Genomic DNA, 13,174 nt, shown 5'->3' on the forward strand with positions numbered 1-13,174 from the left:
ATATTACAGATGCCAGTGGCACGATACAGATTACAGCAGTGGTATTTGATTAGTCTATCGAGCCTAGCCTCACTCTCGACTATTCTCATTTCCCCCACCTTCCTTGTGAGTGAGACTATCATGTCAATTCCGGAGAGTGTGCGCATTGCACTCACCCTAGTAGCACAGCTACTGACTTAGTTCAAGTGGTGTCCGAGTTTTCATAAACCCCCCCGCCGCCCATCTCCATATTTTCGGAACGGGTCAGCCAACGAGCAGGATGGAAACGGATGAAACAATAAGCAGTACACAGCACGGAGTACCCATAATCAAAACCCGCCGGGGTCCGTCAATGAGATTCGACAGCCCACGGGAAACAGTGCTGCCAAGCATGTTGGCGTGTAATGGTAGGTTGCAGAACGAGAAATGACGGGGCATGCGAGGTTATGAAAGCACTAGAGCAGCATGCCTGCTTAGCTACTACTAGTCGCTGCATGACAGTCGCAGGATTGTGGAGTTGTTGCGAGGCTATAGATCAGGGTGAAAAATCACCCTACACCCTAAGGAGCAGGTAGCCAGCATGACAACTCTCGCCAGTGATGCAGGCTGGGTGTCATGTCCAACCCCAAGCAGATGCATGATGTTCATCCTGCAGACGGCGTAAGTACTATTACTGTCACTCGATCTGAGTGGCGGGGCGCTGAATAGCAAATCAACGCCAGTGAAGGGAATCAAATCATGGTCGGTTATCTCTTCGGCTCCCCCACCCTCTCTCCCCTCTCTCTGGGTCCCTCAGCTTATGCCTACTAGTGAACTAGTTAGTCACCAGTTATCTATCATTGCTGACATACACCGGCCCTCCTCAGTCCTCACGCATACTCCGTACATCGGGCTTCTCGACCGTTTACTGGCCTAGGCGTAGTGTTCTCTGTGATCCATCCCGAGAAACGCCGGGACTAGATCAGTGCGGGCCTCGCTGGTTTTTAGGTTTCTCATTGGAAATGCTAGTTTTGCTTTTTCCATGTCTTGTACCTTCTCCTTCAGCCATCCGTCACATCAGTGGATATCCTCGGCGTCTCTTAAACTTTGGGAATGCGCATCCGACACTTAATATTGCGGTGCAGCAGCACGCAAAAAGTACCTTCTGCCCCCCTCAACGCTCCTTTCCCCTTCAATTTACTTTAGTGTAATGTTTTTGGCTTTAGGAAAACGGGCCGCGCCGAATGTTTAAGGCTAATCTGCAACTGTTCGGTCCCCTCCGCATGGACGGTCGGGTACAACGCATCCGAAGGTGAGCACTATGCTTAAACACGCTTGGGTCATGTAAGGGGAATATCGATGGGCACGTTGGAATCGATTTCGGCCGATGCACTGGGCTGGAGTCTAGAACTGGCCGCGTCGAACAGGGGACGAGATCCGGAATGATTACCTGGATCTCTACGGAGTACTTGCTCACCTCCGGACGCAAGAACATATTTAGAGGCGGCTAGCGAGTCGTCACCCGAAATATCAATGAGATTGTCCCCAGCGGTGGAAGAACTAGTGGCAGGCATGGTCTCTGACATAGCCATGAATGTCTCTGCAATCCGTGATGGCATCAGCAAGTTGAATCAGCAGTTGGACGCCACAAACCCGCCGTCCCGACTGTTCGCGATCCGTCGAATCCTTCGCCACCACCCCTCTTCGCCAATCGGCCATCCAGCCAATGGCAGCAAGGGCAACCATTCCAGTCACGACGTGCAAAGATGACATGCCATTTAGAAATACTTCTGTAGCTATCTTGAGCCAGCAATTGTCGAACGGACCGAGTGACCCCAGTTCACAAATTAACCTACGAGTCAGGCGTAGTTGTCTTGTTCTGCCTTCTCGGTCGACTTCACACGTGCTAGGATATATCCTGTATCTTGCATGAAAGGGGCCCCTATCCCTGCGGTGCGATCGGGGCATAACGGGGCGATACCTGCCAGTACCTAAGGGCTTGAGAATCTACGCTCCATCATTTGGCATTTGATAGTGTTTGAGACAATGCAATTCCCCCTCTCCCATCTCACGCTGTGAGGTGCTACAGATCAAATTCAAGACCGTCACAGCAGCGGCTAAGGCTGGTGTCACCTCAGCACATGCCAGGTGGCCAAGTAACTGGGCGAGAAGCTTGCTGAGCGTGTGCTGTATGTACGTACTGTGGATGCCGGGTCGGGTTGGATAGAATGCCAATAACCACATCGTCGTCCTTCTTCTGCTTCTTCGATGATTGCGATCGGACCTCCCGCGGATCTGATTCTTTTCATTCCAACCACTCCCACCCCCAGCAAGAGCAGGCACCTACATGAAACGCATGTCAGATGACACTTTGTCGGAAAGCGAGGAAAGCGCGCGAAGATGAAATAAAACCCTCCTCACCGCTGGCGACAAGTGAGACGCAATGAGGGGAAAGGAGAGACTGAGGAAAAGATCCTTGGCGCGCCAGACGATAAGAAGAGCATAATGCAAGAAATGAGCACTAAGGCAAGAAGAAGCAGGCCGAAGGGCCTGTCTGTCTAGTATTGAGTGGTGCCCTCCGTCTGGGATCGAGATTTCAACCAGCTGGCCGGCCTTCTGTCATTGAGATCCCTCAAGTCCTTTCCAACCTGACGGTGCCCTTCCGGCCTGCCACGGTCCAGTCGACGCCCACTCGCCTTCCTGACAGATGGCTGGATAGCACAGCAGCCGCAGGTGGATTCATGTCGGATGATCAACCGACCCCCACGGCCGATAGCCAACGCGCCTGTCAGACTGTCTGTCAGCTGCATGCCATCTGCACGCGAACAGGGGTCAAGGATAATTCAATAGTGGCCAGAATCTGTCATGTTAATTCATGGATTGAATTCAGGTTCCCGCGAGCCCGTCTTGGAAATGAGAAAACGGGAAAAGGAGGGAAAAAAAAGAAAAATAAAGATTCAGCGCTTATTGAGTACAATGGGACAAAGACGATGAATCCGGAGGATTGACAATGGCCAGGTAGGGAATTACCCTGATGCTTAAGCTCTCAATCACAATCACATTTTCTCCGGTCCTTCGGTCCGAGTTACTCGTCTCGTCTTGGGGATGCAAAAGTGCCAGTCACTCCACCGCGGACAGGCCAGTCAGTATGCCTGCGGTGTCAGTTCAGCCCGTCCAGGAAACTCAGGTATCACAAGGCAAGCCATTTGGTCATACCATTCCCAACCAGGTACACGGGGTGAGATGATGCCACCCCATCGATGCTTTTTACCTTTTCCCAAGGCTCCAAAGCCGGACATGATGTGCAGTCAGCTAGGTGAGTACTTCTGGCGGTACGTACATAATGTGGCTCTAGATGCATCCACGTACATACTTCATTTGGAGCTCATCTATCTGAAGCAAGTCATAATCTTGACCGCCTACCGACCATCGCCGTTCCGTACTTTTACATGTGCTGCTTCCCTTCCCCCCCATGAAAGAGATGGTATGTCACCGGTTCCCCTTTCGGTTGAGTATGCAGAGCCTGGTCCAATGTTCGAAGCACTGAGATCGCACTGCAGTACACACCACGCGCTGTGGCATAGTGTTTGTGGTTGCGCCATCTTTCAAATTGGACAGCTACGCAAGACCGCCATTTTTAAGGCACTGCAAGAAGGATGTGGAGGAAAGGTTCCGTTTGGCTGATTGAGCATGTCCGGTACCTCAGCCGCGGAGCGTCGAGGTAGGCCTGGCAACTGAGAGTATTTTCCTGCTCCCCTGACGTGAAGATCACACCTGGTTGGACAAACAGCCCTGATTAACCGCGTTTACTCGCGCCGCTTCAAGTTAATTTGAGTAGGGCAATCTGGCGGTGTATCAGCTCACCGGCCGCGGAGGCATGCATCCAAACGGCTTAACTCTACGGTGCAAGAGACGCCGCTCGCGTCAATCAATCACGGTCAAAAAAATGGAAATTTCATTCATGAATAGAATTCATTGATCACGACATTATCCGTCGCGCTAGCCGTCTGTTCACTGAAGAGGACCATGCCCAGCCAATTTTAAATTTTCCATATTCGCTCCTCTAAACACACAAAAACACCATTAAAGATGCATTTAGCGCTTGCCGGCAGCCTTCTCCTGAGACTCCTTGAGGACCTTCTTGACGATCTTCTGCTCCTCAATCAGGAAAGCACGGACGATACGGTCCTTGACGCAACCAGCGCAGCGGGAACCACCGTAGGCGCGGCTGACGTTCTTCTTGGGGCGGGAGATCTGGGCGTACTCGCGGGGGCGGAGGGCGGGAACCTAAAAGGTCACGATGACCATCAGCCATTTTTGCTCTGATTTGCCGTCGTCGAACATTGGTGTAGAATCCTTCTTGACTTCCTTGTGCGCCCGGTCGTGCCAGTCCACACACAAACACATCCCCCCATCATTCGAATCCAAGCAAGCCATTCACACCAGTTCAACAGAAATCACTCGGGAGCACTCACACCAGGGAGCTTGATGCCACAGTCACCGCACTTGGGGGCAGTGCCCTTCTTCTTGATGTGAAGGTAACGGAGCTCACCGCCGGGGGTCTTGATGATGCGGACCTGGTTGGACCGCGTGTTGTACCTGGAGACAAAAATCCATCAATATCCTATTCATGCACATCTCGGCGTGTAGATTTCAACAGGAAAAAAAAGCGTCTCATCGCGTCGAAATCGGACAAAGCGTGGTTGCACCGTAGCGACCGACAAAGCTGGTGGGTAGAGCAGGGCACGAGGGGAAGAGGAAAATTCAAACGTACGGGTTCCGGCGGCGCTGCAAATCGAAAGAATTAGTATCCTGTTCGCAAATTATCCAGGGAACCGATTCTACTCACGTATTGGAGTCTGTTGTTCGCCATTTTGTCTGTCCTTGAACCTCTAGGTCGGTGGTCAAGAGATTGGCGGCGGCGTCGTCGGTTGTCGTCGTTGACCTCGTAGAATTCTTGCAGTAATCTGGATTTGTGTGGGTTTCGCTCGGAGCCCTGGGGCGGCCGCGCTAGCGCCAATTTGGCGAGAACGCGCTAACCCCGACGCGGCCTAGTGCCGGTCCGAGCAGAGCCGCCACCTCTTTTCAGACTTGCTTCATCAAGGCAGGAGCAAGAAGAGACTGGAGCGCCGTCCTATCACCCGTCGTGAGAAGGGGATCGTCCAGGAGTGGTTTCATCTTCTTCCGGGCAAAGCTTCATCTCTCCGACGCGATACTTTCACCCTACTTTCTTTCCCCCCCGGTCGCTGAGCTTGGGCCGATGAGCTCGCGATAAGTCACGACCTTTCTCGACGTGATCTTTGACGCGACTGGTTCACGAGTATCACCCGTCGATCAGACAGAGAGGGTCCTGCCCCATCAACACCCTTCACAATGGCATCATTGCCTCCTCCTCCGCCTCCGGGCTGGGGTGCATCGGCACCGCCTTCGATGCCGTTGGCTCCTCCACCACCTGGATATCAACCGCCTGCGGATCCGACTGTCGCGAAGTTTGCCCAGAAGAAGAATGAGTGGCTGCGGACGCAACGGAACCGATTCGGCGAGAAGCGAAAGGGAGGATTTGTCGAAACACAGAAGGCGGATATGCCGCCGGAGCATTTACGGAAGATTGTCAGAGACATTGGTGATGTGTCGCAAAAGAAGTTCAGCAATGAGAAGCGTAGCTACCTCGGTGCGCTGAAGTTTATGCCTCATGCGGTTCTGAAGCTGCTGGAGAATATGCCCATGCCCTGGGAGTCAGCGAGGGAGGTCAAGGTATTGTATCATGTTAACGGCTGCCTGACCCTGGTCAACGAGACTCCCCGCGTCATTGAGCCTGTCTTCCATGCCCAGTGGGCGACCATGTGGGTGTGCATGCGTCGCGAAAAGAGTGATCGCCGACACTTCAAGCGTATGCGCTTTCCTCCCTTTGACGACGAAGAACCTCCGCTATCGTGGTCGGAAAACATTGAAGATGTGGAGCCGTTGGAACCTATTCAGATGGAGCTTGATGAGTCGGAGGATGCTCCGGTTTACGAGTGGTTCTACGACCATCGGCCTCTTCTAGACACTCCCCATGTCAATGGTCCGAGTTACAAGGACTGGAACCTGACACTTCCGCAGATGGCTACTCTGTATCGATTGAGTCATCAGCTGCTGAGTGACGTCGTCGACCAGAACTACCACCATATGTTTGACTTGAACAGTTTCTTCACGGCGAAGGCGCTGAATGTGGCTATCCCCGGTGGCCCTCGCTTCGAGCCCCTGTACAAAGATATCGACCCCAATGACGAGGATTTCAGTGAATTCAACGCCATCGACCGTATCATCTTCCGCGCCCCTATCCGGACGGAATACCGTGTTGCCTACCCTTTCCTGTACAATACCCTCCCAAGAAGCGTAAAGGTTTCTTGGTACTCGCACCCTCAAGTTGTATATGTCCGGACCGACGACCCTAATCTCCCAGCCTTCTACTTCGACCCTGTCATCAACCCTATCTCCTCCCGGTCCGTCGCGCCTAAGAATATCACCGTCAGCCACGAAGATGAGATTTTCGGAGAAGGAAACAACGAGGACGACTTTGAGCTTCCTGGTGACTTCGAGCCGTTCTTCGCTGACGAGGAACTCTACACCCCCGAAACGGCGTCAGCCATTGCTCTCTGGTGGGCCCCTCATCCCTTCAACAAGCGTTCTGGGAAGATGGTGCGCGCACAGGATGTGCCCCTGGTGAAGCAGTGGTACCTGGAGCACTGCCCGCAGGGTCAGCCGGTTAAAGTCCGTGTTTCATACCAGAAGTTGCTCAAGACCTATGTTCTTAATGAGCTGCACAAGAAGAAGCCCAAGGCCCAAAGCAAGCAGAATTTGCTGAGGACTTTGAAGTCGACAAAGTTCTTCCAGCAGACGACGATCGACTGGGTTGAAGCTGGTCTGCAAGTTTGCCGCCAGGGTTTCAACATGCTGAACCTGTTGATCCACCGCAAGAACTTGACCTACCTGCATCTCGACTACAACTTCAACTTGAAGCCCGTCAAGACCTTGACGACCAAGGAGCGAAAGAAGTCCCGTTTCGGAAATGCTTTCCACTTGATGAGAGAAATCCTCCGTCTCACAAAGTTGATCGTCGATGCTCAAGTGCAATACCGTCTGGGTAACATTGATGCCTTCCAGCTGGCTGACGGCATCCTGTATGCTTTCAACCACGTCGGACAGCTGACCGGTATGTACCGTTACAAGTACAAGCTGATGCACCAGATTCGTTCTTGCAAGGATCTTAAGCATTTGATTTACTACCGCTTCAACTCAGGGCCCGTGGGCAAGGGCCCTGGATGTGGTTTCTGGGCTCCGGCCTGGCGTGTCTGGCTGTTCTTCATGCGTGGTATCATTCCTCTGCTTGAGAGATGGCTCGGAAACCTGCTGTCTCGTCAGTTCGAGGGTCGCCACAGCAAGGGTGTTGCCAAGACCGTCACCAAGCAGCGTGTGGAGTCTCACTTCGATCTTGAACTTCGTGCATCTGTCATGGCTGATCTCATGGACATGATGCCTGAAGGTATCAAGCAGAACAAGGTTAACACAGTCCTTCAGCATCTGTCGGAAGCATGGAGGTGTTGGAAGAGTAACATTCCCTGGAAGGTTCCTGGCCTTCCAGCACCCATTGAGAACATCATTCTCCGTTACGTCAAGAGCAAGGCTGACTGGTGGATTTCTGTCGCTCATTACAACCGTGAACGTATCCGTCGTGGTGCTACGGTAGATAAGACAGTTGCGAAGAAGAACCTTGGTCGACTCACTCGATTGTGGCTGAAGTCTGAGCAAGAACGTCAGCACAACTACCTCAAGGATGGTCCCTACGTGTCATCCGAGGAAGCTGTCGCTATCTATACCACCATGGTGCACTGGCTCGAGTCTCGCAAGTTCTCTCCGATCCCCTTCCCTAGTGTTTCTTACAAGCATGACACCAAGATCCTGATCCTTGCTCTGGAGCGTCTGCGTGAATCCTACTCCGTCAAGGGCAGACTTAACCAGAGTCAGCGTGAGGAACTTGCTCTTATTGAGCAGGCGTACGATTCTCCCGGAACGACCTTGGCTAGAATCAAGCGATTCCTCCTGACCCAGCGAGCCTTCAAGGAAGTCGGCATCGATATGAACGACAATTACAGTCACATCAACCCCGTCTACGACGTGGAGCCTATTGAAAAGATCACCGACGCCTATCTCGACCAGTACCTGTGGTATCAGGCCGAACAGCGCCACTTGTTCCCCGCCTGGATCAAGCCATCTGATTCCGAAGTGCCTCCGTTGTTGACATACAAGTGGGCTCAAGGTATCAACAACTTGTCCAACGTATGGGAGACTGCGGAAGGCGAGACGAATGTTATGATCGAGACGGAACTGTCGAAGGTCTATGAAAAGATGGATCTCACCTTGTTGAACCGCATGCTGCGCTTGATCATGGACCACAACTTGGCTGACTACATCACCTCCAAGAACAACGTGCAGCTCAGCTACAAGGACATGAACCATACCAACAGCTACGGTTTGATTCGCGGTCTACAGTTCTCTGGTTTCGTCTTCCAGTACTATGGCCTGATGATCGACTTGCTGCTTCTTGGCTTGCAGAGAGCTAGTGAAATGGCTGGACCTCCGCAGAGTCCTAACGATTTCTTGCAATTCAGAGACCGCGCTACGGAGACGAAGCATCCTATCCGTCTGTACACACGTTACGTGGACAAGATTTGGGTCTTCCTGAGATTCAACGCAGATGAATCTCGTGACTTGATCCAGCGCTTCTTAACGGAAAATCCAGATCCCAACTTCGAGAATGTTATCGGATACAAGAATAAGAAGTGCTGGCCACGCGATTGTCGTATGCGTCTGATGCGCCACGATGTTAATCTGGGCCGTGCTGTTTTCTGGGATCTGAAGAACCGCCTGCCGAGGTCAATCACCACCATTGAATGGGACGACACTTTCGCCAGTGTCTACAGCAAGGACAACCCTAACCTTCTGTTCTCCATGTCCGGGTTCGAAGTCCGTATTCTTCCCAAGTGCCGCAACCAGAACGAAGAGTTCTCCGTGAAGGACAGTGTCTGGTCTCTGGTCGATAACTCGACGAAGGAACGGACGGCCCATGCTTTCCTTCAGGTCACAGAGGAGGATATTCAGAAGTTCAACAACCGGATTCGTCAGATTCTCATGTCGTCCGGTTCGACGACTTTCACCAAGATCGCGAACAAGTGGAACACGGCTTTGATTGCTCTCTTCACCTACTACCGTGAAGCTGCCGTTTCAACTGTCAACCTCTTGGACACGATCGTGAAGTGCGAGACCAAGATCCAAACTCGTGTCAAGATCGGCCTGAACTCCAAGATGCCTTCGCGTTTCCCTCCCGCCGTTTTCTATACCCCCAAGGAGCTTGGAGGTCTGGGTATGATCTCTGGATCCCATATCCTCATTCCTGCTAGCGACAAGCGGTGGTCCCAGCAAACTGATACAGGCATCACTCACTTCCGAGCGGGTATGTCTCATGACGAAGAGACTTTGATTCCGAACATCTTCCGTTACATTATCCCCTGGGAAGCCGAGTTCATCGATTCTCAGAGAGTGTGGATGGAGTATTCCCAGAAGCGACAGGAGGCTCAACAGCAGAACCGTCGCTTGACGTTGGAGGACCTGGAGGACAGCTGGGATCGTGGTCTTCCACGTATCAATACTCTGTTCCAGAAAGATCGGAGCACGCTCAGTTTCGACAAGGGATTCCGTCTCCGGGCTGAGTTCAAGCAGTACCAGCTGATGAAGAGCAACCCGTTCTGGTGGACAAGCCAGCGGCACGATGGAAAGTTGTGGAACTTGAATGCCTACCGTACCGACGTCATTCAGGCTCTTGGTGGTGTTGAGACCATCCTGGAACACACCCTTTTCAAGGCAACGGCGTTCCCATCCTGGGAAGGTCTCTTCTGGGTAAGTGCTATAACTATCATATTTCACAAAAGTAACGATCACTAACCTACGTTATTTACCAGGAACGTGCATCCGGTTTCGAAGAATCGATGAAGTTCAAGAAGCTCACCAACGCCCAGAGATCCGGTTTGAACCAGATCCCTAACCGTCGTTTCACCCTGTGGTGGTCTCCCACTATTAACCGTGCCAACGTGTACGTTGGTTTCCAGGTGCAATTGGATCTTACTGGTATCTTCTTGCACGGCAAGATTCCCACCTTGAAGATTTCGTTGATTCAGATCTTCCGTGCCCACTTGTGGCAGAAGATTCACGAGTCTGTTGTCATGGACTTGTGTCAAGTGTTCGACCAGGAGCTTCAGCAGCTGGGTATTGAAACTGTCCAGAAGGAGACTATTCACCCGCGTAAGTCGTACAAGATGAACAGCTCTTGCGCAGATATCTTGCTTTTCGCGACAAATAAGTGGAACGTCACCCGTCCTTCCGTGCTGTTTGATACCAAGGACGTCTACGAGCCAACCACGACGAACAAGTTCTGGCTTGACGTGCAGTTGAGATATGGTGATTACGACTCCCACGACATTGAGAGATATGTCCGTGCTAAGTATCTCGACTACACCACCGATAGCATGAGTATCTATCCTTCTGCTACCGGTTTGATGATTGGTATCGACCTTGCGTACAACTTGTATTCGGCATATGGCCAGTACTTCCCTGGTCTGAAGACCTTGATCCAGCAAGCCATGGCTAAGGTCATGAAGGCCAACCCTGCCTTGTATGTGCTGAGAGAACGTATCAGGAAGGGTCTGCAGCTCTATGCCTCGGAAAGCAACCAGGAGTTCCTGAACTCCCAGAACTATTCGGAGCTGTTCAGCCCGCAGATCCAGCTGTTCATTGACGATACCAATGTCTACCGTGTCACCATCCACAAGACCTTTGAAGGTAACCTGACGACCAAGCCCATCAACGGTGCCATCTTCATCTTCAACCCCAGAACTGGACAACTGTTCTTGAAGATCATCCACACCAGTGTCTGGGCAGGACAGAAGCGTCTGGGTCAATTGGCCAAGTGGAAGACGGCGGAAGAAGTGGCGGCTCTCATCCGGTCTTTGCCTGTTGAGGAACAGCCCAAGCAGCTGATTGTCACCCGTAAGGGTCTTTTGGATCCGTTGGAAGTCCACCTGCTGGATTTTCCTAACATCTCCATCCGTGCTTCCGAGCTCCAGCTTCCTTTCCAGGCCGCGATGAAGGTTGAGAAGCTTGCGGATATGATTCTTCGGGCGACGGAGCCTCAAATGGTCCTCTTTAACCTTTACGATGAGTGGTTGAAGTCTATTTCGCCTTACATCGCTTTCTCCCGTCTGATTCTCATTCTGAGAGCTCTTCATGTCAACATTGACAAGGCCAAGATTATTCTCAGACCCGACAAGAGTGTTATCACTCAGGAGCATCATATCTGGCCCTCGTTGTCGGATGAGGTCTGGATGAAGGTTGAAGTGCAGCTGCGTGATCTGATTCTCAACGATTATGGCAAGAAGAACAATGTCAACGTCCAGAGTCTGACCAGCAGCGAAGTTCGGGATATTATTCTCGGTATGGAGATCAGTGCGCCTTCTCTGCAACGGCAGCAGGCGGCCGAGATCGAGAAGCAACAGGAGGAGCAGAAGCAGCTCACGGCTGTTACGACGAAGACGCAGAACGTCCGTGGTGAGGACATCATCGTCACCACCACGTCTCAGTATGAGCAGCAGTCATTTGCCTCCAAGACCGAGTGGCGTACCCGGGCAATCGCGACGTCCAACCTCCGCACGAGGGCGAACAACATCTACATCTCGTCGGATGACATTCGGGATGAGGGATACACCTACATCATGCCGAAGAACGTCCTCAAGCGATTCATCACGATTGCTGATCTCCGCGTGCAGGTTGCTGGTTACTTGTATGGTACTTCCCCTCCTGATAACGACCAGGTGAAGGAAATTCGCACCATTGTCATGATCCCTCAGGTGGGCAACACGCGTGAGGTTCAGTTGCCCCAGCAGCTACCACAGCACGATTACCTCAACAACCTCGAGCCTCTAGGTGTTATTCACACCATCTCTGGTAACGAGCCCCCTTACATGACGGCCATGGACGTTACACAGCATTCTCGTTTGATGAATGCCCACTCATCGTGGGACAAGAAGACGGTGACGATGACGGTGTCTTTCACCCCTGGATCCGTGTCTCTGGCGGCATGGGGCCTTACGCCCCAGGGCTACAAGTGGGGAGCGGAGAATAGGGATACCACATCCGATCAACCGCAAGGGTTCTCGACCAACATGGGAGAGAAGTGCCAGTTGTTGCTCAGTGACAAGATCCGGGGTTACTTCCTGGTGCCGGAAGACAACGTCTGGAACTACAGCTTCATGGGCAGCTCGTTCGGTAGCGTCGACAAGCGGCCGGTGTATGTCAAGATCGACACGCCGCTGAAATTCTACGACGATCAGCATCGTCCATTGCACTTCCAGAACTTTGCAGAACTGGAAGATATTTGGGTTGACCGTTCTGATAACTTTGCGTGAGCGATGAGTGTGGTAGGCGTTGGATGAATTGTTTCGATATGGATTATTACGCCGTTTTTTCTCGTGGTTCCCCCTTTTGAGCCTTTTTTTTCCCTTTAATGTAGGTACTATACAAAATCCTCTCATGTGTTTTACTATGATATTATTCTTTTATTATGATCGATTTCTGTTGGGTGGCAAGCGAGGGATGATGATCCGGGCAATGCAGGCGAGATGGATCGGGGGTAGGCTGGTGTATGTACAGTAGAACAGTCGGTAGCGATGTATGTTTTACTCTAGTCGATGGTAAACACTCAAAAAGGTAATTGGTCGAGCCTGCAATGCAATGGATCCCACCATGTGTATCTCTGCCGTCTGGACTATGGAGTACTATTTACTCCGGATGGAGAAACAAGAGTTTTCCGGCCTTAAGAGTTAGGGGATCGACCATGTGGGTGGTGAAGGAGAGCTAAGCCGGCCGGAGGAGACGGTCAAGCACTGTGATCCATCCGCGCAATATGGGCACCCATGTGTGAGTCCACTTTGGCCAGTAGGTTAATCATCGAATGTGGCCTAGATAGCGAACTAGCAGTAATTTAGCAACCATCGGGGGAATTGGTTGACGTGTGTTGGAGCCTGGGAGGGGTTGGTCACCCTGTTACCTGGAACTTGGCCGAGCCTGAGCTGGGGAGGGAGGGGGGGGAAGGATTGCCAGAAGATTGCAGTTGTTGGCTTGCGAC

At 52.0% G+C, this 13,174-nt stretch overlaps 4 protein-coding genes across 4 annotated transcripts; 2 read left to right on the forward strand and 2 right to left on the reverse strand.

Annotated features, from left to right (window-relative positions):
- Positions 1-1,939: 1,939 nt before the first annotated feature.
- On the reverse strand, positions 1,940-2,699 carry BO80DRAFT_425436 (uncharacterized protein). The gene has a single exon (XM_025719520.1). The coding sequence runs from the start codon at positions 2,200-2,202 to the stop codon at positions 1,966-1,968; it is 237 nt and encodes a 78-aa protein (XP_025574945.1). The 5' UTR covers positions 2,203-2,699; the 3' UTR covers positions 1,940-1,965.
- A 63-nt stretch (positions 2,700-2,762) lies between these two features.
- On the forward strand, positions 2,763-3,881 carry BO80DRAFT_93147 (uncharacterized protein). Its single transcript, XM_025724931.1, has one exon. The coding sequence runs from the start codon at positions 3,064-3,066 to the stop codon at positions 3,640-3,642; it is 579 nt and encodes a 192-aa protein (XP_025574946.1). The 5' UTR covers positions 2,763-3,063; the 3' UTR covers positions 3,643-3,881.
- Positions 3,882-4,053: 172 nt separating this feature from the next.
- On the reverse strand, positions 4,054-4,831 carry BO80DRAFT_356531 (60S ribosomal protein eL34; the record flags this gene model as incomplete). The annotated part of the gene is made up of 4 exons (XM_025715793.1): positions 4,054-4,245; positions 4,434-4,557; positions 4,733-4,746; positions 4,808-4,831. 4 exons carry the CDS (start codon positions 4,829-4,831, stop codon positions 4,054-4,056), a joined length of 354 nt encoding a protein of 117 aa, XP_025574947.1.
- A 243-nt stretch (positions 4,832-5,074) lies between these two features.
- prp8 (U4/U6-U5 snRNP complex subunit PRP8) lies at positions 5,075-12,901 on the forward strand. Its single transcript, XM_025722698.1, has 2 exons — positions 5,075-9,894; positions 9,957-12,901. The coding sequence occupies exons 1-2, from the start codon at positions 5,332-5,334 to the stop codon at positions 12,453-12,455; spliced, it is 7,062 nt and encodes a 2,353-aa protein (XP_025574948.1). The 5' UTR covers positions 5,075-5,331; the 3' UTR covers positions 12,456-12,901.
- Positions 12,902-13,174: the final 273 nt, after the last annotated feature.

The sequence above is a fragment of the Aspergillus ibericus genome, assembly GCF_003184845.1.
Source record: "Aspergillus ibericus CBS 121593 unplaced genomic scaffold BO80scaffold_21, whole genome shotgun sequence".
Taxonomy (NCBI): Eukaryota; Fungi; Ascomycota; class Eurotiomycetes; order Eurotiales; family Aspergillaceae; genus Aspergillus; species Aspergillus ibericus.